We start from the raw sequence: 27,086 nt of genomic DNA, 5'->3' as shown, positions 1-27,086 counted from the left end.
TGGGTTTCGTTTATTACTATTCTGGTTCCCTTTGCCTCAATTTCTTCTTGGCTTTTTTTTTAAGCATGGTGAACACACAGAATAAAACTGCAACAACTTTCAATCAAGCATATTCTGGTCTGACATGGTACAGTCTACCTCTGCCCTTCTCCCCAAAACACTATCTGCTCAGGCATATCTAGTATGGTAACACCATGGTTATATTACTGATAATCCAGAGACCTTGACTGCTCAAAATTTGAATTCAGTTCTTTGAAAAAGAAATTCTGAAAGTAAAATGTTGGTATTAACAGAAGTGATCATAAAGCTTTGGATTAGTGTAAGTACCAAACTGGTTCTGTGATATAATTCACAGCATAACTTTTGATTGAGTTCAATTTACCCTTATGCATAGAAATGCCCTGCCCCACATTGTATTGGGCAAAATAAAGCAGCCAGTGCCCACAAGACCACACCACCTTTCGTAACATTTTTAACATTGGAAAATATCTCAAAGTAATTTGTAATGGAGTAATTAAAAAGCACATGTAGCTCAGCAAAGGAACAAGGTGTCCGGTGAGCTGATCAAAAGCTCAACAGTAGGAGACAATAATCAAATCTAGCTCTATTTGTGAGTATATTGGTTGTGCTGTAAATGTGTTTACTTCACCTTCCCTGTGTGGCAATCCCTGTGAAGGAGAAGTGATGTGAAGTGCTGTTAACTTTGGGTCTGCAATACAATGGAACAGTGTTTACGACAGAGGTCAAGTTTGAGAGTTGTTCTAATTGACCCAGATCAGAAAGTAACTTGGGGGTGATTCTCCCATCCTGCTGAGCTGATTTTTTAACATAGTGGCTAGGAGATTCTAGTGACACCCGATTTATGAGCTCCCCATGGGATACCCAGGCCTGAGCACGTCTCCCAGCACCAGATTTTGGGCGCGTCAGCTCTGTGATGGAAATGGACGCGGAGCTGAATAATTTGCATGTAATTTCAATACCATTAGCGGGTGTTTCACTCCAGTGGGGTTTAGTGTAGCTCCCTACTTGCAAAGAGCTAGCGCCCAACCCCGCTGGAGTGAAGGTGGGACAATTGAGGTTCCCCCAGATATAAATATATATATATTTAAAAATGCTATGTTGTGATTGTCTCTGTACAGAGTTATCTTGCTGAGTTTTTAGACAACATGCCTTTCGAGAAGAATCCTACTGGTGCTAAATCTCACTTTCATTTTCTCCCCTAGTTTCTCAGTTACTGAGTTTCTGTTCCTTCTTGGGTCTCGTTTATTACTATTCTGGTTCCCTTCCAGGTCTGGGGAGGGTATACCCAGGCATTGGCACATTGGCAGTGCCAACCTGGATCCCTGGCATTACCCAAGGGGCAGAGTGCCAATGCCCAGAGGGAACCTTGGCACTTCCCACCAGGCATGGGGCAGTGCCAAAGGGGTGGGGCTAATGGGGGCAGGGCCTCTGGGAGGATGATGGATGGGGTTGGGGATCCCGCTGCTACTCTGCCGTCGGGATCAGTGAGGGAGGAGGGAGGCCAGTAATCCGGGCTGGCCATTGGGATGGGGGGCATCTTGTAAGACAGGGGGTCAGGACTGCAGGGGAGGGGTTCATTTTATTCATTCATGGGATATGGGCATCACTGGATGGCCAGTATTTACTGCCCATCCCTAGTTGGCTGAGGGCATTTGAGAGTCAGTGTGATTCTGGAGTCACCTGTAGGCCAGACCAGGTAAGGGCAGCAGATTTCCTTTCTTAAAAGACATTAGTGAACCAGATGGATTTTTCTGACAGCCAACAATGGCTTCATGGTCATCAAGAGATTATTAATTCCAGACATTTTTTATTGAATTCAAGTTCCAACACCTGCCATGGCTGAATTCAAACCCCATGCCCCAGAGCCTTAGCTGATATTCTGGATTAATCGTCTAGCAATAATACCATTACTCAATTGTCTTCCTGGGAGTTGGCATTGTGGGGTGGGTTTAGGACTACTGGTGGAGGGGGGACAGGTCGGGGCTGTCAGGGGGTTGAGAGGGCAGCGATGTGGGGGTTGCGGGGCTGTCCAGTGATCAAGCTAGCCAGCAATCAGGAGGCCAGCAGTGCAGGACTACTGCGCATGCACTGATTTCAGCACTGACAGATTGGTGCATAAGCAGTGGCCTGATCTGTGTTATGCTGCCATCCTCTTGGGTGGGAATAGGCTCCACCTACTGAATTTTAACATGATTCATGCTAGTGCACTCTGCAGAGTATGAAAATACCAGCATAATTTACTCCAGTTTTCACGCAAATTCGACACTTAGAATTTTTAGGGGAGAATCAAGCCCTTCGCCCCCACCGGTGTTTATGTGGTGCCTTTCACAACCTCAAATAATACAAAGTATTTTACAATCCACCAAGTAGTTTTGAGTGTACTGTTGTAGGAAAAACAGTAGCCAATGTGTGCACAGTTAAGTCCCACAAACAGCATTGAGATATATGACCAGATAATATAACGAAGATGGTCGACGATACACGTTGGGCAGCACATCCCTGTTCTTTATATAGTATCATGGGATGTTTTAGGTTCTGGGGAGACTGAGGAACTATGTTTAATATCTGCATCTCTGATAGTCCAATGCTCTTTGGCACTGCACTGGAGTGTCTCTCTAAATGATGTACCCAGGTTTGTAGAGTTGAAGTTCAAACTCATGACATTATGATTCAGGGCTGAATTTTTGCTTCCAAGGCAGGAACACAGAGACAGGAAAATTCCCAGCTCCACAAACCCAATGGGGGAAAAATTTGCCTGAAGTTTTGCTCTGGTGAAGTGGGGGCTCGGAGCAGCGGGAATTAATTAGTGTTGGGCCAATCATCAGCTAACCCCACCCAGCATGGATTAATTAAAAGGTGGACTGGTAAGGAATTCTTACTGTGAGACAGGAACTGAATGTCCAAGCGATGGTGCACATCAGAATACTAAACCTCTGGTGATAGAATAACTCATTCAAACAATGTGTCCCTGGTGGCACTATATATTATGCTAGCATTGCTCTTTATGTAGTATCTGCAGGACAAGAGTGCTTCTAACACCAGGAAGATAGCCCAGACTGAGGGTGAGTCCGTGAAGCTATGGTAATGAGTCGAGACCTCAGGGTAAAAGATCCCCTCGGAAGTAGTGACAATAACTTGATAAAATTTAATTTTCAGTTTAAGAGTGAGAAACTTGGGTCAGAAACAACTTTGTTTAACTTAAATAAAGACAATTACATTGAAATAAAAATATAGTTAGCGAAAATGGACTGGGTAGTTAGATTAGCAAGACTGTAAGCAAGCAGTGGCAGGCATTTAAGGGGGTAATTCATAACTCTCAGCAAAAAATATCGCAGTAAGGAGCAAAGATTCTAAAGAGAGGTAAACCAACCATGGCTAACCAAGAAAATTAAGAACACTAAGTTGAAAAAACTGCCTTGGAAAAGCGGCCAGCATAATCGATGACCCCACGCACCCCAGGCATACTCTCTTCTACCTTCTTCCAGCAGGAAAAACGTTCAAAAGTCTTGGATCACGTACCAACTGACTCAAGAACAGCTTCTTCCCTGCTGCCATTAGACTTTTGAATGGACCTACCTTATATTAAGTTGACCTTTCTCTACACCCTAGCTATGACTGTAACATTACTCTGCATCCTCTCCTTTCCTTCTCTCCTATGCACTCTATGAATGGTATGTATAGTGCACAAGAAACAGTACTTTTCACTGTCTACAAATAAAACCACATCAAATAAGTCAGTGATGTCCTGGAAGACTGGGATAAATTCAGAATCTAGCAAAGGAGGACTAAAAAGATAATAAGGAGACCAAAAAAAGCTGCAAGGTCAAACTAGCAAGGAACATAAAAACTGACAATAAGAGCTTCATTGAATATATAAAAAGGAAGAGTGAGATCAAAGTCAACACAGAAAATGAATCTGGGGAGATAGTTATGGGGGATGAAGAAATGGCAGAGTTAAACAGATATTTTGCATCAATGTTTATAGTGTACGATACTTCGAACAGGAATTTGGGGAGGAATTAAAAACCATCACCATCACTAGAAAAGTAGTATTAGGCAAACTAATGGGGCTTTAGGCAGATAGGTCCCCTGGCCCTGCATCGCTTGCTTCCTAGGTTCCTAAAAGAAGTAGCTACAGAGATAATGGATGCATTGGTTGCAATTTTCCAAAAATCCTTGAATTCTGAAGTACCGGCATATTGGAAAACTACCAGTGTGACACCCTTATTCAGAAAAGGAGGGAGGTTGATTAGCCTAACATCTATTGTTGAAAAATGTTGGAATCAGTTCTTAAAGAATTGACGGCTGCACATTTGGAAAATCATAATCTAATCAAGCAAAGTCAGCACAGCTTCATGAAAGGGATATAAAGTTTATTTATTAGACACAAGTAAGGCTTACATTAACACTGCAATGAAGTCACTGTGAAATTCCCCTAATCGCCACAATCTAGTGCCTGTTTGGGTCAATGCACCTAACCAGCGGGTCTTTCAGAATGTGGGAGGAAACTGGAGCACCCAGAGGAAACCCACACAGACACAGGGAGAACATGCAAACTCCACAAAGGCAGTGACCCAGGCCGGGAATCAAACCCAGGTCCTTGGTGCTGTGAAGTAGCAGTGCTAACCTCTGTGCCACCCTTATGGGCCAGCATTTTATGGCACACCCACTCATGGAATTGAGACTCACATAACAGAATTCCCCATCTGCCTCAGGCAGGATATTATGAGCGAGGTTGTAAAATACCGGCCATGGTGTCTGAGTAATTTATTTGAGACCTCCTTTAAAAACTCAATCAGCTTGGCCAAGAAAGAAAACATAGAACATAAAACAGTACAGTACAGGCCCTTCGGCCCTCAATGTTGTGCTGAGCTATGTCCCAACCCAAGATCAAGTTAAGCCACTCCTTATCATTCTGGTGTGTTCCATGTGCCTTTCCAATAACCGCTTGAAAGTTCCTAACGTGTCCCACTCCACTATCACAGCAGGCAGTCTATTCAGCCCAACCACTCTCTGAGTAAAGAATCTACCTCGCACATCCCTCCTGTATCTCCCACCATGAAGCTTATATATAGTTATGCCTCCTCTTAACAGCTACATCCACCCGAGGAAATAGTCTCTCTCCTTTTTCGAAGTGAGCACAAATTTGCTGAAGTGGATTGTAATTAGATAGTGACTGAGCAGGGAGGTGGAGAAGCAATTCCAGCGCATAGGACTCAGACAGTGAGGGCATCTCCAGCAATGCGATGAGGACCATGAGGAATTCTCTGAGAATAGAGTTAATACCCTCACCCCGCCCCTCCCCATGACTGACAGCCTGGGCGGGCACAACACGGGGCCACGAGCGTCGCGTTTCCACCGCGACCGCAGCCATGGCAACGGATTTTTTTTTGTGCGCGCGCCCCAATAATAAAGAAAGAAAGGTCGAACGATGAAATGAAGCGAGGCCCACGGAATCCGCTTCGGCTGTAAACCGGAAGGAGATCCTCGCCGCTGGACCGGAGCCGCCATTGTCCGACGGCCCAGCCCCGGGGAGAGCAGGGACAGGTCCGCGCTGTCGCCAGGGGAACCGTTTCCATGGTGACGGCGACCCGGCCGCAGGGAGAGGGACGGGGCGGAGCCTCCTGGAGGAGTGAGAGTGAGAGAGAGCAGGCGGAGAGAGGGTCAGAGAGAAGTCTCGGGATCAGTAAGTCTCCAGCATTTCACTCATATCCAGTTTAGTTCTGGAAAGGGAACCGCAGCCGTCCCTTCCTGCGGGCACAACTGCTTCAATCTCATACCTCTTGTTGCTGTGGGACGTTTGGCCTCAGTACCAAAGTGGGATTCACTCTGACCTCCATTTAAATGCCATAAAGTTGCTCCTGCTGTAAGCTGGGCAGACACCAGGCGAGAAATAAGGATGTTAGAAAGGCTTTGCTGATGTTTGGCGTGCTTGGGCTCATAATTTACTAACCACCACCACCAGTTAAGGGTCGGTGAAGACCCTGGCAAGGATTGATGTCTTCCAGGAGGCGTTTGCTGTACATAGCACCCATCGCCCCAAAACAAATCACAGTTAACTTTTGAAGTGTGGTCACTGCTGTGATGTAGAAAACGTGGTTGCGAAAATTTGTGCCCAACAAGTCCCACAAACAGCAATGAGATATATGACCAGATAATGGCCAGAATTCTCGGGCCTTTCGTGCCAGTGGCGCCTTCTGTTCCCGCTGGCAACATACCGCTGCGTCCCCCTGTGGTGTGGGTGGAACCAATAGGAAATCCCAATGACAGTGGGGGGACCAGAAGATCCCACTGCTGGCAAGCGATGTGCCGCAGCTGGAAGGCCAGAGAATCCCACCCAATATATTTTGTTAGTGATATTGTTTGAGGGATAAATATTGGCCACTGCACCAACCAAGCAACTCCCTCCTGCTCTTGGAATGCCACAGCATCTTTTACATTTGAGAGGGTAGATGGTGCCTTTGTTTAACATCTCATTCCCGAGTTGGATTGTATGAAAGTGGGGCATTCCCTCAGTATTATCCTGAAGTACTGGTCAAAATCATTCGCTCAGATTCCTGGAATCAGCTTCAACCCAAGGCTATATCTCTGACGTAAGAGTGCAACAACTGATCAAAGGAGGGCACCTAAAGAAAGGGTCATAACTTTACCATGTTAGTAAGTTTAAAAAGAGATCAGGATAGAATTCTTGACTGCAGTGTTGAACTTTAGACAAAGCCACCAGCTGATGCCAATGACAAGTCATGATTGCTATTAAACCTCTAAAAACTTGGGTGAGGAAGTGAGGGGCAGTAGTGTTCAAATGAATATTCTTGGGCTAGAGTGGAAAAGAAAATAAGCCAGCATTTTTGTACCCTTTACTGTACATGTGTAAATAGTTCTAGTAGTTAATAAAGATTTGTAGTTAACCTACGGAAGACTATGGAGACTTATTTAAGACATACCGATCTGTAACCAATATCCCACAGCTTGATGGCAATAATAGTCTCAAAACCCGGAATCTTGCTAAAACGCAGAGACAAACCAAAATGCTGGAAGACTGAGAAAAACTTCAACAAACCATTCTGACCTGAAAGAGGCTCCTAAGAAACAGAGGAAAATCATCAGAAAAAGCTCTGAAGAAAGGAACTAAGCCTTTCTGTTTTTCTTGGATGGTTTCAAGAGGTTACATGCAAGTCCAATCCAACCTGAATAATATGATGGATGTGTAGTATTGAAGAGCAAATCCAGACTTTGAAAGTAGCAAGGCTGTGAACCTATTGGAGAGCATGCAGAAGAGATTCCCAAGAATGCTTCCAGTGATGAGAAACTTCTCCAATCTATCTTCAGAACTGGAGTTTCTCATCATTGGAACCATTCTTGGGAATCTCTTCTACACCCTCTCCAATAGGTTCACATCTTTGCTACTTTCAAAGAAAATTACTGTTTTCCTTGGAGAGGAGAAGTTTAAGAGGAAATTTAATAGAGATGTTCAAAATCGTGAGGGGGCTGAATAGAGTAGGTAGAGAGAAATTGTTCCCACTCGTAAAAGGGAATAGAAAATGAGAAGGCACAGACGTAAAGTGATTTGCAAAAGAGGCAAATAGGATGTGAGGGGGAAAAAAGCTTCTGCATTGCCAGGAAATGTGACAGATTCAATCAAGGCATTCATGAGGGCATTAGATGATTATGTGAATAGAAACAATCTGTAAGGCTACTGGGAAAAGGCAAGAAAATGGTTATAATGCTCATTTGGATGGGCTGAATGGTCTCCTTTTGCATTAACAAATCAACTGCAGTCAGTGACCAGATAAGAAACATTTAAAAAAGAACTGAATGCCCAAGTGAGATTGTCAAACTGAGTTCCACAGATAACTCAGACAAAGACAAAACTTACCAGAATAATTATAGAACAGGGTTCTTCATTTTCGTTACAGGTCCCACAAAACCTTCATTGGTCAAACCAGCCAACCACCTGGGGAGGTAACCACAGTGCCTGCAATGGAAGAGGTAAAAATAATAATCAGTAGACCAAGAAGCCTCTACTCCCAGCTCCAACAACAGCGACCATAGAGCAATACGGCATGGAAATAGGCCGTTCAGCCCAACTGATCCATGCCAACCATGGTACCCTCCCACCAGCAGCAACAGAACCTACTACTACTCCAACAGAACTGTGAATGAGATTTGGAAGGGTTATAAGACCTTCAAATCTCCTGATCCTTAAATTCAAGGACTCGGAATAGGGGAAATGGGGTAGTGATAACGTAGTAATAATGTTAAGGTAGTAACATCAATGTTAATATATTGGAATAACAGTTTAAGACATGAGGTAAACTAGTATAACTTTAAATACATTATAAAGGTTTGGGGAGATGTGGTATAAAGATCTAACACATCTCGAGTTAATGTGGGACTGAGTATAGTACCCACACACAGACTCACACATACGCACACGCACACAAACCCAGACCCAGGAGTCAGTGTGATGCTGAGCAGAGATGTTTGTAGCCCTAAGCATGGAGAAGGTGCCTAGTTTGTATCCTTTACCTTACACATGTAAATACTTATCAGAGTTAATAAAGACTTACAGTCAACCTATAGAAGACTACAAAGACTTATTTAAGACATGCCATTCTCTAACCAACAGATTACAGTGTGCTTTCTGAGATGTACAGGCATGATAGTAAAGCAGTAGAGAAAGAACTTGCACTTATAGAGTGACTCAGAACTTGCCAGTCAAGTGTAATCAATGATGTAATATAAGAAACACAACAAAGAATTTGCACACGGCAAAGTCCCATAAGCATCAAGATCATCTTTTTTTTTAGTGATGTTGGTTGAGGGATAAATATTAAAGTAAAATGTATTTATTAGCCAGCTTACATTGTAAGTCGGCTTACATTCACATTGCAATGAAGTTATTGTGAAAATTCCCTGGTGCCACCCCAGTAGAGCCTAAGACAACTCCCCCACTTGAATAGTGATTTGGGATCCTTTATATCTACTTGAGAAGGCATGTAATGAAAGGCATCGTCTCTAACTGTGTACCACTCCTTCAGTACTGAACTGAAAAACTGGTATTATTAGCTCAAATCTCTGGAGTGGAGCTTGAACTCACAATTTTCTGAGTTCTGCCACTGAAACAAGGTTCACTACTCATAAATCATTTCAGACTATGTCCCCTTGTCCTAGGTTCCCAATCTGTAAAAATAGTTTTCTCCACATATTTGTCTTCTTCAACATTTCAAAAACTTTAATCAAAACACCCTTTAACCCTCTAAATCAAAGGCATAGAATCCTTGTTTATACAATCTCTCCTCAGAATTTAAGTCTTGGAGTCAAGATATCATTTTGGTAAACGTGCTCCTCTCAAGGACAGTGTATCCTTCCAAAGGTGTGGCACTCAGAATTGCTGCCATACATACACCAGGTATGATCTAATATGTAATCTTTATATATTTGAAGCAAGACTTCTACCCTCTATATTCTTTTCCTCCAGACATGAGGGCCACCACTTTCTTAGTCTTTTTGATTATTTTCTGGACCAGTTTATGACATTTTAACGATCTGTGTACCTGGACCCTCAACTATTTTTGGATCTCCATTGCTTTTACTTTTCGCCATGTTTTATCCTTTATCTCACATTTGCCTACAGTTTGCCCATCCATTTAATCTCTTTTATGCCTCCATCTACTGTCCTGTTTATCTTTGTGTCATCAGCAAATTTGAATATATCCAATCATTTATGATAAGGATCATCCAACATTTATGGTCTAACTATCCTTCATTGCCATTTCAGTTGAAGATGAGCAGCAAAGGCGGTGGTGTGAAGGTCTTTGTGAGAGTCAGGACAACAACTAATTTTGCAACGGATAACATTGAGTTATTACCTGACAATCAGGTAAGAAAGGGAATTACAGAAGAGCATTTTATGCATTTTATTTTAATTGAGAAATCATACTGAAGAGTCAAGGCCTACAGTATAATATCAAACAACCCCAGATGGAACATACAATTAGGTCACTAAACCACAGCCCACCCTCCACTCGTCAAATAGAAACGGGAACAGGAGTAGACCATTCAGCCCTCGGAGCCTGTTCCACCATTTCATGAGATCATGGCTGATCTGTGGCCTAACTCCTTTGGCCCATATCCCTCTACACCTTTACTTAACAAAAATTTATCTCTGATTAAAAGAAAGCGACTGATTTTGCATCAACTGCCATTTGTGGAAGTGAGTTCCAAACCTCTACCAACCTTTGTGGGTGGTGATGCATCCCAACATCTCTCCTCAACGGTCTGACCCTGATTTTTAGAACATAAGAACACAAGAAATAGGAGCAGGAGTAGGCCATCTAGCCCTTCGAGCCTGCCCTGCCATTCAAAAAGATCATGGCTGATCTGAAGTGGATCAGTTCCACTTTCCTGCTCTCTCCCCATAACCCTTAATTCCCTTGTCTATCAAAAACCTATCTACCCGTGACTTAAATATATTCAGCGAGGTAGCCTCCACTACTTCAACGGGCAGAGAATTCCAGAGATTCACCACCCTTTGAGTGAAGAAGTTCCTCCTCGACTCCGATCAAAACTGCCCCCTCCTTATCTTGAGGCTGTGCCCTCGAGCCCTGCTATCATTTCTAAGCGGGAAGAATCTCTCTACCTCTATCCTATCCATCTGCTTCATTATCTTATACATCTTTATAAGGTACCCCCTCATCCTTCTAAACTCCAACGAGTACAGACCCAGTCTATTTAGTCTCTCTTCATAGTCCAACCCCCTCATCTCCGGTATCAGCCTAGTGAACCTCCTCTGCACTCCCTCCAAGGCCAATATATCCTTCTGCAAGCGCGGTGACCAAAACTGCACACAGTACTCCAGCTGCGGCCTCACCAGTACCCTGTACAGTTGCAGCAAGACTTCCCTACTTTTATATTCTATCCTCCTCCCTATAAAGGCCAACATTCCATTCGCCTTCTTGATCACCTGCTGCACCTGCAGACTGGGTTTTTGTGACTCGTGCACAAGGACTCCCAGGTCCCTCTGCACCGTAGCATGCTGCAGCTTTTCACCCTTTAAATAATAATCCCTCCAATTTTTAGTCTATGCCCCCTTGTTCTAGAATCTCCAACTCACTTTATCATTATCTACCCTGTCTTTTCCTGTTACTATCTTAAAGACTTTAATCAGATCACCCTTTAACCTCCTAAATTTTGGAGAAAATAGATCTAACTTATGTAATTTCTCCTCATTATTAAACCCCTGAAGTCCAGGTATTATTCTCATAAATCTACGCTGCACTCCCTCCAAGGCCGATCTCAAATGATTTGTCAAAGAAAATCTAGACACATTTGCAATTTGAGGTGAATTAACTACTGTGGCATGAGCAGATGTAATAGCCTGTATTAAATCAATAGCCTGTTGCTTCATTGTTCATGGGTCATCACGTCTCCTTTCTGCTTGCTAAACATTTGGTTAGAGATTTAACTGGCCTCACTTTCTGAAGAATTAATGAAGTATAGACATCTAGGTATTGATTAACTGTTTATATTGCCTATTCACATTCTCTCTTTCTTTAAATTTTCAGGCGTACAATTTGTCTTTTAATAACAAATTGAAGTTTTTTTCAGGAATTGCAGGACTAAAGGTTCACAGATTCCATAGATCCCCTACAGTGCAGAAGGTGGCCATTCAGCTCATCAAGTTTGCACCTACTCTCTGAAAGACCATCTGACCCAGTCCCTATCCCCATAAGCCCACACATTTACAATGGCGAATCCACCTAACCAACACATTTTTATGACACTAAGGGACAATTTAGCATGGCCAATTCACCCTACCTGCACATCTTTGGACTGTGGGAGGAAACTGGAGCACCCAGAGGAAACCCATGCAGACACAAGGAGACAATCACCCAAGGCTGGAATCGAACCTGAATCCCTGGCACTGTGAAGCAGTAGTGCTAATCACCGTGCCACTCTATCTAGTTTATCTAAAATCATTCTGGTAATCTCTTAATACAATAATGCAATTCTTGGCTATTATTTGATCAATCTCTTATCAAGTAGTCTACTGTAGACCCAAACATGAGCTGAGAAATACTCCTGATAGTGACAAGCTTTGGGAACCATGGGTGTGAAATTTCCTTGTATAGCAGGCTCCAGAGGGCTAGCCTCACTTTTCTTGGATGATTTGTGCTGCAGGCTACTTTCTGCACTCTTCAATATGATATTCTGTGAAGAGAAGGAAGCAGTCAGGCATCCCCAGCCAAAAAGGCCTTCAATTGTGCAATCCTAATATCACACAACTCAATTAACTGATATGATGCCAACTTATCACTCTGCAAACAGCAAGTGTCTGCTGCAATTTGGGCCCTGCACTGATGTTACTTAAAGAGACCCATGCCCAGTTAAGGTGATTTTTAAGATTTGCTTCTATTGCAAGATTTCTAAAGTACGCTGGAGTAATTTTAGAGGTATTGTGCTGAGTCCTTGGATTTGCCAGGTGTTGCTAAATCCTCTCATTGAGCAGCAAAGGGGTCGGTGACCTTTTCACACAAAGACTGCAACAGTGGCAGTGCTTCTGGGTTTGTAGCAAGGCAGGGAGAAGGCAATGCATGTCAAGAGGGCAATCTCTGGACTAGTCTCTCTGCCCTCCTGGAGCCAGACTCTTTCATGCTCCCATGTGATAGGTGGCTGCCTGGAAAGCCAGCCAATACACGTAGAATCTCGGTGTGGACGCCCATCAATATTGTCCCATATGTCGTCCTACTGAGGTTCTCATGTGTCCTCTGCAATCTTGCCTACTGGTGAGCTGGCGTCATTTACAAAAGCAAAACACTGCAGATACTGGATCTGAAATAAGAATTAAATAATCATCCTTTACCCTTGGCCTGGCTGCAGTACACCCCAGTACCCACATAAATCACTATCCGCTGATCTAAACTCAATACTAGCCCCGAGGTATGTGCAGTGCCAGTACTTAAGCTGGTGATCGTAAATGTCAGAGCAAATGATGGACCCTCTTCATCAGTGCTGTTCTGTTGCTCTCTCTCTTCCTCCTCGGGCTGCAGTGATTGGACAGGTAGTTGTCCTTGGATGTCTGAAAGAAACTCAGAAGGGGAAGATTGGAATGAGGGAAATTAAGTAGGATGGGAAGCAAGAGATCACATCTTCAGCAGTCTGCTTATTGTGCCAGATACAAGGATGAGGATGAGCCGTGAGTTGAAAAGGGAAATAAGGTTGGGATACAGTCCAAAGATGTGCAGGATAGGTGGATTAGTCATACTAAATTGCCCCTTAGTGTTAGCAGATTAGCGGGATAAATACATGGGGTTACGGGGATCGGGTCTGGGTTGGATTGTTATTGGTGCAGGCTTGATGGGCCAAATGGCCTCATTCTGTATGTAGATCTTATGATTCTATATAACTATCATCCACAGTGTTCTCAGAGATGCTGGTTGCCACAAGTTTCATAGCAGCCAGCATGATGCAGACAACTATCTCTTTAATCTTTTGCAGAAAGTATATGTGCCTCACAGTGCCAGGGAGCTTGGCTCAATTCCAGCCTCAGGTCACTGTCATTTGCACATTTTCCCTGTGTCTGCATGGGTTTCCTGCGGGTGCTCCGGTTTCCTCCCACAGTCCAAATATGTACAGGTTACATGGGTTGGCCATTCTGAATTGCCCCTTAGTGTCCCAAATTGTACAGGTTAGGTGGATTAGGGGTTACGGGGATCAGGTGGGGATATGTGTGGGCCTGGGTAAGATGCTGACTGGTGCAGACTCACTGGGCCAAATGGCCTCCTTCTGCATTTTGGTGAGTCTATGATTTCTTCTATTTTATGCCATCTTGTTCTGCAAGAGATGTGGCAGAATGTCAGTGACTCTGGTGCACTGTGTTGGTTGATGTGAGGGGTGGGTGGTTAGAGTGAGGTTGGCAGCATTATAAGGTACAACGTGCAGCCCAATAACTCAGTCCCTAGCACTCAGCACTTACACTGAACATCCAGATACTCAAACGTTAGAAAATCACAAAAGGTCTTACAGCATCCATGGAGAGAGAACAGAGCTAATGTTTTGAGTCTGGATGCACTTTCATCAAATTCCTACTCCAGCCCCCTCCCACAACTCTTGTACATCGATGACTATTTCGGTGCCGTTTCATACTCTTGTTTGGACCTGGAAAAATGTATCAATTTCGCTTCCAATTTCCACTCCTCTATCACCTTCAGGTGGTCCATTTCTGACACTTCCCTTCCCTTCCTTTACCCTCACTGTCTCCATTCTGATGATAGGTGTCTGCTAGTATCCATTGCAAGCCCACCTACTCCCACAGCTATTTTGACTACAGTTCTTTGTGTTCTATGCCCCGTAAGGACGCCATCTCATTCTCTCAGTTTCTCCATGTCCGACACATCTGTTCCAATGATGCCACTTTGTAAAATGGCATTGCTGATATGTCTTCCTGCTTCCTTAATCCTGGTTTCCCACTCACTGTGATTGACAGCGTTCTCCATCATTTCTGACCCACCTCCTAAGCCACTGTTTTCACCCCTTTTTCTCCTTCCCGGAACCAGGATAGGGTGACCCTCACTTTTCACTCCACCAGCCTCCTCATTCAAAAGATCATCCTCTGCCATTTCTACCAACTCCCTATTAGTATTCCGCAGGGACTGTTACCTCCGGATACTGTGGTCCACTCCTCCATCACACCCAATATCTTACCAATTTTCCACGGCATCTTCCTATGCAATCACAGAAGGTGCAACATTAGCCCCTTGACCCCCTCCCTTGTCGCTATCTAAGGGCCTAAACAGTCTTTTCAGGTGAAGCAACGCTTCACATGCACCCCCTTTAATCTGGTCTATTCACTGTTTCAATGTGGGCTACTTTACATCTGAGAGACCAAATGCAGACTGGGTGACTGCTTTGCAGAACATCTTCGGTCTATCCATAAGCATGACTCAGACCTTCCAGTTGCTTGCCGTGTTAACACACCATCTTGCTCTTGTGTCCACATTGCTTGAACAATGTTCCAGTGAAGCCCAATGCAATCTGGAGGAACAGCACCTGATCTTCCAATTAGACACTTTACAGCCTTCCCGACTTAACACTGAATTCAACAACTTCAGATCATGAACTCGCTCCTCCATCTTCATCCCATTTCATCACTTTACTTTATATTTAGTTTATTTTCATTTCTTCCATTATTTCATTTTTAACACCTTGCTTTCCATCTTTGTTCCCTTACCACTGTTTCCCCTCCCCCACCCCACACATCTGTTACCTGTCTCAGTGTGTCTTTGACACACTGTTCACCATTGTTCTGCCAATTACTTTCTGATCTCTTAATGTGCCGCTATCAGCACCATTCCTAGCCATAATCGCCACCATTTACATGTCCTTTGTCATTTTGTCCATGACATCTTGTCAATCTCTCCCATCTCCACTGACTGCTGGCTCTCTATCCAGTCTCTACACCTCCCCCGTCACCACAACAGGATTAATCTCATTCTATTTTCTATTTATTGTCTTCAGCTCTCACGAAGGTTCATGCAGACTCAAAACGTTAATTCTGTTCTCTCTGTAGATGCTGTCGGACCTGCTGAGGTGTTCCAACATTTTCTGTTTTTGTTGCATGTCATCATGGAGTAGGTAGAGGGTTTTGACAGATTTCTGAGGGAAGCATTTTGAGGAGGATACTCCATAAGCCTTTGTGGTTGACAGAAGTCTTGAGGTCAAAAAAGGACATGTACAGTGGTTGGTGCTGATCTTTGCATTTTCTTGAAATTGCTCTGCAGTTAAGATCATGTCTGTGGTACCTCTTGATCTGTGAAATTCTGAAAGGAGACAATTGAAGAGGCAATGATGCTACCTGTGGCAAATAGCAGGAAGACCCTTCTGTTGTTACTGTAATCAGACTTCTTCAACATAGCCACAATCACAATGTCCATGATAGACCACAGCATGCACTCCTTTTTCTAGCTGAAGCAGATGAGGTTGTACAATTGAGCCAGGAATGTAACTCAGCCATGTCTCTGAATTTCAGCAGGGATTACATCTGCTCCAGAGGCATTTTTTTTTTCAGCTGCCAAATGGCTTTTTAAAATCTGCTCAGGATCAGGGTACCACTGAAACTGAGTTGGATGGGGGAATTGAGGAATGGAGTTGTTCTGCTGCTTCACAGTGCCAGGAAACTGGGTTCAATTCTGGCCTTGGGTGACTGTGTGAAGTTTGCACATTCTCTCCATGTCTGTGTGGGTTTCCTCCAGCTGCTCCATTTTCCTCCCACAGTTCAAAGATATGGGAGTTAGGTGGATTGCTAAATTGCCCTTTAGTGTGAGGGGGACGAGTTAGGGTAAATCCATGGGACTATGTGGATAGGGCCTGGCTGAGATTGTGCTCAGTGCAGATACGATTGGCCGAATGGGCTCTGAACTGTAGGATTCTATAATTCTATGAAAATATTCTCTGTAGTGAGCAGTGACTGCATCCCTACTCTTGATGAGCTCCCCTCCATGTTTGGCTCTCAGTGGGGTGGGTCCTTGAGTATTTTGGCCATAGATCATGTTGACAGCACTGAAGGCACAGTGCATGTCACTGGCGTCCATGTGTTGTTGGATTTCCTGTGCTCTTTTTACTCACCATTTATTCTTTATGTAAAGATGAATGTATGTAAAAACTTTCTTTGGTGTAAAGGCTTGTTCAGTGTGCAAGGCCTGTAAGTGCAGCTATGTGCAGTGGCATAATATTAGATCTAAAAACTGAAATTCCGGTGTCAAATCTGAAATAAAATCAGGAAATGCAGGGAAAACTCAGTAAGTCTAGCAGCATCTGTGGAAAGAGCAAGAGTTAACAAGTCTGTAAGACTCTTCAAACCTAAACAAACTACTTTCTGCCCCAGAGGCGACAGCGTTATTAAATGAGTCAATCAAAGCTATCTCATGCTTCAGTCTGCAATTTGAGGGATGTTTGGGCACCCTTCATTAGAGCTAATGTAAGACAAACTGCTTCTTTGTTTTGCTGCTCACAATGAGGTCTGCTCTACACTGAGAAGACCAAATGCAATTTGGGTGACCACTTTACAGAACATTTCCATTCAGTGGAACCCTGAACTTCTGGTCACCTGTCACTTGAATTTTCACACTAACTTCTTTCCATGGCCTTCAGTGAAGCCCAATGGAAGCTTGAGGAACAACACAACATTCTTTCGGTGAGAAACTTTATAGTCTAGACTCAACACTGAGTTCTACAATTTCAGATGATAGCCTGTGCCCCCATTATGTTCGCTTTTCTTTGCAGGTTTTGATTTTAAATAATCTTTCTCTTGTTTTTATTTTTGGACGACAACTTTTCATCATTCTACCCTTCATATCTACATCTTTTGTTTTCTTTAATGGGCCATCACCAAACCTTTGACCTTGCACCAACAACTCCTTTTGTTGTTTAATTTCTTAAGTATTTCATTCTATCACAGATCTTTACTGTGTTCTTTATTCCCACATTTCTCCTTTCACTAGCTTAAAACCTAATTTTTCCCAGTTCTAATGAAAGGCCATCGATCTGAAAGATTAGCTTTGTTTCTCTCTCCACAGATGCTATCTGACTGGCTGAGTATTTCTAGAAATTTTTAAGATTTCAGCTTCTTTGTTAATATTAGTAGTATAAACCATAGCTTGAATATATTTTTCAAATTTAATCAAATGATTTCAGCTCATTTTTAATCTAATTGCAGACGATACATATTCACACCAAACCAGACCACCAAAAGGATGTAGTCGATAATCAACAGTACAACTGGGCATTCAAAGTAGATGGGATTCTTCACAATGTTTCGCAGGATGTCGTATACAATACTGTCGCAAGGAGTGTGGTCTCTAGCGCAATAAATGGTTTCAGCAGTACGTAGATTAAATTCTCTGGTTGACAGCAAATTGAGAAATCTCAGCAAAGGACATGCAATGAGAATAATACTTGTATTCCTGTTCTCAGAAAGAATGGAGCCTGCTGTTGATGACATTGAAAGTGTGAACTATTTCAACAGTGAACATTGAAGTAAAATTGCAGTTAACAATGCAGATTTTTAAAATTTGTTCATAGGATATTGGCATCCCTAGCAAAGTCTGCATTTTTAACATATCACTAATTATCCTTGAGAAGGTGCTGGTGTGTGCTGCCTTCTTGAACCACTGCAGTCTGGTGAAGGTGCTCCCACATCGCTGTTAGGTAGGGAATTATACATATCACATCATGGGAGGAAACTTGCAGGTAAGTGGTGTGTTCCTGTATGTCTACTGTGGTAGATGACACAGGTTTGGGTGTTCTGTTAAAGATTATTGAGTGACTGACATATATGGGTATGTAATGTTGCATTTTGCATTGATGGTAGAGCAAATGAATGTTTAAGTGGTGGATTGGGTGCCAAGCAAGCTAGCTGCTTTGTCTTGGAATTGTACACTTCCAGGCAAATGCAGAGTATTCCATCATTTTCCAAATTGTGCTTTGAACATGGTGAAAACGTTTTAAATAGTCAGAAGGAGAGTTACCACAGGATTCCCAGCCTCTGACTTGCTCTTTTAGCCTGAGGACTTTTGTGCTTCATAACTTGCTCATCTGGTCAGTCTCCCATCCTCTGTCCTCCCCCATCCAAGTTAATGCTGAGGAATTTAGCAAAGTTGAGAGAAGATGATCTGACACTATTTCTCATTGCAGATGATCATCACTTGGTACATGTGTGGCATAACTGTTACATGTCCTTTATCACTTTAAGCCTGAATGTTGTCCAGATCTTGCTGCACACAGCCACGGACAGTTTCATTATCTGAGGAGTCATGAACGGAACTAACACTGTGATATCATTAGCAAATATTTAAACGTCTGACCTTATGATGGAGGGAAGGTCATTGATAAAATAGCTGAAAATAGTTAGGCCAAGGACACTGTCCTGAGGAACTTTTGCAATGATTTCCTGGAGCTGGGCTGATTGATCTTCGACAACCACAACCATCTTCCTTTATATTAAATATGGCTCCAATCAATGGAGAGTTCCCCTCCCTCTGATCCTGCCCAATTCCCTATGACTTCAACTCGACTCAGGTTCCATAATGCCATCCAGGGTCAAGGGCTATCTTAATGTCATTCTCACCTCACGGCTAAATCCATGTTTTAACTAATGATATAATGAAGTCTGGAATGGAATACCGTTGGCAGGACCCAAACTAGCCATCAGTGAGTGTGGATTTGGTGAGTAGGTGCCACTTTTTAGCACTGTCAATGACACTTTGCATTACTTTGTTGATGATTAAGTGTAGACTGATGTGACTGTAATTGGCCAGATTGAATTTGTCCTTTTTTTATAAATAGGGCATACTTGTGGGATCAGTGGGGAGTGTGTTTTCTTTATTCAATTGCCGACAGCCTGCATGCATCTTCCCAGCATTTTCCAGAATTTTCGGTTTATTTTTATTTGTATTGAGAATGTTCCAAGTTCAATCTCTAGTGTTCATAAATGGTAACAGAACATAGAACATTACAGCGCAGAACAGGCCCTTTGGCCCATGATGTTGTGCCGACCAGTTAAAAAACAATGACCCTCTAACCTAAACCAATCCCTTTCCATCCATAAACCTATCCACGGATCTCTTAAACGCCCCCAAACGAGGCGCATTTACAACTACAGCAGGCAGGGCATTCCAATCCCTCACCACCCTCTGGGTAAAGAACCTACCCCTGACATCCGTCCTATAACTACCCCCCCTTAATTTAAAGCCATGCCCCCTCGTGCTAGCTTTCTCCATCCGAGGAAAAAGACTATCACTGTCCACCCTATCTAAACCTCTAATCATCTTATATGTTTCAATAAGATCCCCTCTTAGCCGCCTTCTTTCTAACGAAAACAACCCCAAATCCCTCAGTCTCTCCTCATAGGACCTCCCCTCCATACCAGGCAACATCCTGGTAAACCTCCTCTGCACCCTCTCCAAAGCCTCCACATCCTTCCTATAATGTGGGGACCAGAACTGCACACAATACTCCAAGTGCGGCCGCACCAGAGTTGTGTACAGTTGCAACATGACGCTGCGACTCCTAAATTCAATCCCCCTACCAATAAACGCCAAGACACCGTATGCCTTCTAAACAACCTTATCTACTAGATTCCAAACTTTCAGGGATCTATGTACACATACACCTAGATCCCTCTGTTCATTCACACTATTCAGAGTCCTCCCGTTAGCCCTGAAAGAGGCCAATCAGTCCATCATGTCTGTGCTGGCTGTACAAAAACACCTCCTGCAGTCTTTTTCTCTTCAGCTGCTTGTCCAGTTCCCTTTTGAAAGCCACAATTGAAGCTGCCTCCACCACACTCAGCTCAAAATGGAATACTCTTTAATTCCTCGATGTCTACTTCCCTTATCTTGAAGACCACACTAAATAAAAACACCTCCCTGCCTTATCCAAAAAAAAATCTGGGGAGCCAGGGACAGGAAAACAAATACCATGTATAAATAACAGACTCTTCTTTGTATTTTCTGTAGGTACTATAATGTGTTATGGACAAACGGGAGCAGGGAAAACCTATACAATAACTGGAGCCACAGAGATGTATGACTACCGTGGTATCATTCCCAGGGCAATCCAGCAGGTACTGATTTGCAATGATCGAACTGCAATCACTGGTTCTTTGAGATTTATTTTCCTGTTCATCCTGAGCTTCCAGATATACTGTGCTACACATGTTTCTTCTTCCCACATTATTCAAAATTAATTGGAACACAGGACATTGGTCAAATCCTTCAGACTGCTCCGGCATTCAGTATGATTATGGTCTCAACTCTACTTTTTGGTCTGCTCCCAATAACCCTTGGCTCCTTTGTCTATCAAAAATGCTGAATTCTTGAATAAGTTCAATGACCCAGTCTCTACTGCTTTCTGGAGATGAGAATTTCACATACTAATGACTGTCTGAGGAAAAACAAACCATATTTCTGTTTTAAAGGAAGACCTCTTGTTCTTAAACTGTATCTTCTAGTTCTAGACTCCTCCACAAATGGGAACATCCTCCCAGTACCCATCCTGTCAAGTCCCCTCAGAATCGTCTATGTTTCAATAAGATCACCTAATGCGTATAAGTCCAACCTGTTCAACAGAAGATAAGCCTCTTACCCCAGGAATGTGTTGAGTGTACATTCTCTGAACTTCTTCTAATGCAAGTTTTTTTTTTAAAAAAGGAGACCAAAACTGTACATAGCATCCCAGATGTGGATTCACCAAGGCCCCTTATTGTTGCAGTGAAACTTTCTACATTTATGCAAGAGGTGCCAACATTCCATTTGCCAACCCAATCACTTACTGTACACTAATGTTTTGTGATTCATGTACAGGACACTAAGATTTTTTGATTTATTATTGTCTCATGTACTAGTGTACAGTGAAAAGCATTGTTTCTTGCACGTTATACAGATAAGGTAAAGTTTATTTATTAGTCACAAGTCGGCTTACATTTACATTGCAGTGAAGTTACTGTGAAAATCCTCTAATGATCATACTCTGGCGCCTGTTAAGGTTCACTGACAGAGAATTTAGCATGGCCAATGCACCTAAGCAGCACATCTTTGGACTGTGGGAGAAAACAGGAGCACCCGGAGGAAACCCATGCAGATACAGGGAGAATGTGCAAACTCCACACAGTGACCCAAGCCAGGGATTGAACCCAGGTTCCTGGTGCTGTGAGGCAGCAGTGCTAACCACTGTATCATACTGTTCATAGAGAAGGAAAAGAGAGAGTGTGGAATGTAGTGTCACAGTCATAGCTAGGGTGTAAAGAAAGATCAACTTAATGTGAGGTAGGTCCATTCAAAAATCTGATGGTAGCAGGGAAGAAGCTGTTCTTGAGTTGGTTAGTACGTGACCTCAAACTTTTGTATCTTTTTACTCAAAGGAAGAAGGTGGCAGAGGGAACATCCAGGTTGCGTGGTGTCCTTGATTATGCTGGCTGCTTTGCTGAGGCAGTGGGAAGTATAGATAGTATCAATGGTTTGCGTGATGGACTGGGCTTTGTTCATGACCCTTTGTAGTTTACTGCAGAGAGTAGAAGCCATACCAAGTTGTGATACAACCAGAAAGTATGCTTTCTATGGTGCATCAGTAAAATGTTGAAGAGAATCATAGTGGACATGCTATATTTCCTTTGTCTCCTGAGAAAGTAGATGTGTGAGTTAAGAAAGCAGTTCGCACTGCTTTCTTAACAATAGTGTTGGCATGGAGGGATTAGGAAAGGTTGTTGGTGATCTGGACTCTTAAAATTTGAAGCTCTCAACCATTTCTACTTCATCCCTTTGATGTAGATAGGGGCATATCCTTTTCTATGCTTCCTGAAGTTAATGACTATTCTCCTTTTGTTGACATTGAGGGAGAGGTTATTGTCATCACATTGTTCATCAGATTCTCTTTCATATACTGTGTTGCATCATTGTTTGAAATCTGAATCACTACAGTGGTGTCATCAGCAAACTTGAAAATCAAGTTGGACGGGAATTTGGCCACACAGTCATAGGTGTATAAGGAGTGTAGTAAGGGGTCTGAGGACACAGTTCTGTGGGGCATCAGAGTGGAGAATGATCTGTAAGAGGTGTTATTGCCTATTCTTACTGATTGCAGTTTGTGGGTTAGGAAGTCTAGGATCCAGTTGCAGAGGGAGGAGCCGAGGTCCAGGCCCCAGAGTCTGGAGACAAGTTGAAGGAATAATAGTGTTGAAGGCTGAGCTGTAGTCAATAAATAGGAGTCTGACATAGGCGTCTTTATGTCCAAAAGTCAATGTAGTCAAGGAGAATACTGAGATACAGGCTTTTAGATTAGATGGGATTGAGGTACATAAGGAGGAGGTGTTAGCAATTCTTGAGAGTATGAAAATTGATAAGTCCCCTGGGCCGGATGGGATTTACCCTAGGATTCTCTGGGAGGAGGTTGCAGAGCCTTTGGCTTTGATCTTCATGTCGTCATTGGCTACAAGTATAGTGCCAGAAGGCTGGAGGATAGCAAATGTTGTCCCCTTGTTCAAGAAGGGGAGTAGAGACCATCCTGGGAATTATAGACTGGTGAGCCTTACTTCTGTTATGGGCAAAGTTTTGGAAAGAATTATAAGGGATAGGATTTATAATCAGCTAGAGAGAAATAAATTGATTAGGGATAGTCAACACGGATTTGTGAAAGGTAGGTTGTGCCTCACAAACCTTAACGAGTATTTTGAAAAGGTGACCGAAGAGGTGGATAAGGGTAAGGCAGTTGATGTGGTGTATATGGATTTTAGCAAAGTGTTTGATAAGGTTCCCCATGGTAGGCTACTACAGAAAATGCAGATGCGTGGGATTGAGGGTGACCTAGCAGTTTGGATCAGGAATTGGCTAGCTGATAGAAGACAGAGGGTGGTGGTTGATGGGAAATATTCAACCTGGAGTTCAGTTACAAGTGGTGTACCTCAGGGATCTGTTTTGGGGCCACTGTTGTTCGTCATTTTTATAAATGACCTAGATGAGGGTGTAGAAGGATGGGTTAGTAAATTTGCTGACAACACCAAAGTCAGAGGAGTTGTAGACAGTGAGGATGGATGTTACAGTTTGCAGAGGGACATAGATAAGCTGGGCTGAGAGGTGTCAAATGGAGTTTAATGCGGAAATGTGTGAGGTGATTCACTTTGATAAGAGTAACAGGAGTACAGAATATAGGGCTAATGGAAGGACTCTTGGTAGTGTCGACGAGCAGAGAGATCTCAGTGTACATGTGCATAGATCCCTGAAAGTTGGCACCCAGGTTGATAAGGTTGTTAAGAAGGCGTACGGTGTGTTAGCTTTTATTGGTAGAAGGACTGAATTTTGGAGCCGTGAGGTCATGTTGCAACTGTACAAAACTCTGGTGCGGCCGCACTTGGAGTATTGCGTACAGTTCTGGTCGCCGGATTATAGGAAGGACATGGAAGCATTGGAAAGGGTGCAGAGGAGATTTACCAGGATGTTGCCTGGTATGGTGGGAAGGTCCTTTGAGGAAAGGCTGAGGGACTTGAGGCTGTTTTCGATAGAAGAAGGTTAAGAGGTGACTTAATAGAGGCGTATAAGATGATCAGAGGATTAGATAGGGTGGACAGTGAGAGCCATTTTCCTCGGATGGAAATGGCTAGCACGAGGGGACGTAGCTTTAAATTGAGGGGTGATAGATATGGGACAGATGTCAGAGGTAGGTTCTTTACTCAGAGAGTAATAAGAGTGTGGAATGCCCTGCCTGCAACATTAGTGGATTCGCCAACATTGAGGGCATTTAAATGGTCATTGGATAAACATATGGATGATATTGGAATAGTATAAGTTAGATGGGCTTTAGATTGGTTTCACAGGTCGGTACAACATCGGGGGCCGAAGGGCCTCTACTGTGCTGTAATGTTCTGTGTCTATGTTTCTATAGGGGATGGGCAGTAAATGCTGGCCTAGCCAGCAATGGCTACATCTCATAAATGAATAAAAAATATTGGAGGTACCATCTTTCAATTGAGACATTAAGCTAAGGCTTTGTCTAGTTGCTCAGGTGGATCCCATGACACAATTTGAAGAAAAGCAATGGTGTTCTCCAGGTCTCCTACCCAACATGCATCCTTCAATCACTAAAACGATCACCTAGTCATGAATCTCATTGCTGTTTGATGAACCTTGTTGTCATGTTTACTTACATTATAACATTGAATGCACTTCAAAAGCACTTCATTGGCTCTGAAGTCCTTTGGGATGTCCTGACCTCACGAAAGGTGCTATGTTAGTGCCCATTTTCTTTCTTGCCTTTCCTCTCTCAGCAAGCTGAATGAAAACAATCATAACTGTAAGTTTAAGTACTGTGAAATGCAACACATTAACTGTTTGTACCTGGCCTAGATTCTCCAGGTGTTACCTCAGGGCAAATTTAAAAAGATTGAAAAAGTCCAAGTACAAGAGACATGGAGATATGGTGCAGATCATAAAGAGATACTTCACTTTCAGATGGTACGGAATTGACTGCAGTAACTGTGCCTGAGAGAAATACCAACAGCAGGACCATAAATTTGTAATAGATGGAAAGAGAAAAAATAGAAAAAACCAAGAAGGTAAAATGTTCAGTTGTTCTTGCCCACAGATTTTTAAAGAGATAGAAGAACAGGCAGACCTTGCCCTAACCATATACGTCTCTTACCTGGAGATTTACAATGAGGTGCTCTTTGACCTTCTGTCCAACCGGCAAGAAAGTCTGGACTCCGATAACCATATGACTATAGTGGAGGACAACAATGTCGTGCAAATCCGGGGGCTTTCTGTCCACCGGGTCAGTACTGAAGAAGATGCTCTCAACTATCTGTTTGAGGTATGTGAGAAAACTGAAGAGAGGTGGGCAAATTTGGGAATAGAATCAAGAATTTGGGGCGGAGAGGATAATGTTCTTTGTATACTGTGCTACCACTCATCAAACTCATATTTGCCAAGTAGGCTGCTCGTAATTCCATCTCTTTAAATTAAAGTACTTGCATATAAAATTTAATGGGGCTGTATACTTAAATCATTATACTGCAAGAGAAAAGGGACTTGTTGGGGGGAAGTGAATTTAAAAAAAGACACCTCTTTATACCTGGCAAAGTCAGTATTTGCTGCCCATTTGATGATTTTCATGGAAGGTTATAGATCTGCGTCATTAACTCTGTCTCATAGATGCTGCCATGACTTGCTGAGCATTTCTAGCATTTTCTGTCCTTTCATATTTGCAACAACCTCAATATTATGCTTGTGATTTGGAACAGTTTATCTGTGTTTGGTGGCATTTGTTGAGTACTTACTGGGATACCAGGAGAGCTCACAGCTGTTCTTGAAATAGTGCGAGGAGACCAATAACAGATTGGAATAGACAAATGCAACCTTGGTTTACCACCTTATCAATGGAACTTGTAGCAATATAGCATTCCCTCATTGGCAGAAGGGAATGAGGCTTTATTACACGATGTAGTTCAGCCAGATCGATGTTATATTGTTATGTTATGCATTAAAAAAAAGAACTAATTGCAGTGAGAATAAATATCTCATGGTGCCATATTAAATGCTGCACTGGGATCATATGGGGAGCAGGAAGAAATACACTTAAACTTCCCACATTTAAAGTGTGATTATTTCTAACTATAGGAACTAGATCACCGTTCCTTCATTGCCACTGGGTCAAAATCCTGGAACTCCCTGTACAGCATTGTGGGTGTATCTGCACCACTTGGATTGCAGCAATTCAATAAGAGTTGGGTGATAAATGTGGGCCTAACCAGCAATGCCTACATCCCCTGAACAAATAAATTAAAATAAAAGTTAAGGGCACCATAAAACATAACATTGGGCAATAAATGATTAAAACAGTTGTGCAACTGATCAGTTTATATCTGCATCCCTTCAACTTGAGGGGACAAAAGTGGTTTGCTGTATTGAATGAAGAGTTATAAGTTAAGTAATTGGGTATTTCAAAGTGCTGTTGTAAATAAATGAAGAAGTGAGTTCTTCCTGGGATGTGCACTGAGGGAAATGGTGTTAGAAGGAGGAAGTGGAGAATGGGTGGTGAAAGCTACAAGGAAGTGATTGGAGATGGCCTTCCCCTTCATTGAGTCCTTGGGAACAGAGACACTGATGGAGAGTGCTAAATTGTTGGAGGTGTTGCTCTTCAGATGAAATGGTAATTTGATGTTCTGGTAAGGTAAATGCAAATGTCATTATTTAAAAAAGAGCTGAGGAGTTTTCCCTTTATCAACATCAACAAGCACAGATTTGAGTAGACCTTCCTTGTTATCTGTAAAGACTTGCTATGTAATTAATTGGCTCCATTGCCTCCAAACAAAAGTGACTACATCTCAAAAGTAGCTTGAAGGTGCCAAATGTATGCATGTTATTTATGAACATCCTGCATCTTGCATTTGATACTTTTTCAAAAAGGTTCATGTTTTCTTATTCATCATCATCAGCTTCTGTTGTAAATGTTGAAGGAAAACTTCAGTGGAACAGAGCAGAGAAAATTAAGGAATGAATGCTGGTGAAATTATGACAGAT

The 27,086-nt window shown here is 42.8% G+C and overlaps 1 protein-coding gene across 4 annotated transcripts in view; it reads left to right on the top strand.

Moving 5' to 3' along the window:
- Positions 1-5,500: 5,500 nt before the first annotated feature.
- kif9 (kinesin family member 9) overlaps positions 5,501-27,086 on the top strand; it is a 107,158-nt gene continuing 85,572 nt past the window's right edge. The window contains exons 1-6 of one of the 4 annotated variants that reach the window (XM_080194493.1): positions 5,501-5,707; positions 7,938-8,010; positions 9,803-9,904; positions 17,738-17,903; positions 20,538-20,644; positions 25,153-25,377. In XM_080194493.1, the coding sequence (XP_080050619.1) occupies positions 8,002-8,010; positions 9,803-9,904; positions 17,738-17,903; positions 20,538-20,644; positions 25,153-25,377 (609 nt within the window). In that variant the 5' untranslated portion in view covers positions 5,501-5,707; positions 7,938-8,001. The other 3 variants (XM_080194495.1, XM_080194494.1, XM_080194496.1) reach the window with 3 other exon arrangements.

This window comes from Carcharhinus amblyrhynchos, chromosome 8, assembly GCF_965287045.1.
Source record: "Carcharhinus amblyrhynchos chromosome 8, sCarAmb.v2.hapA, whole genome shotgun sequence".
NCBI classification, from domain to species: domain Eukaryota; kingdom Metazoa; phylum Chordata; class Chondrichthyes; order Carcharhiniformes; family Carcharhinidae; genus Carcharhinus; species Carcharhinus amblyrhynchos.
Note: the sequence above shows the minus strand (reverse complement) of the source record. Positions and strands in the feature narration are given on the sequence as shown.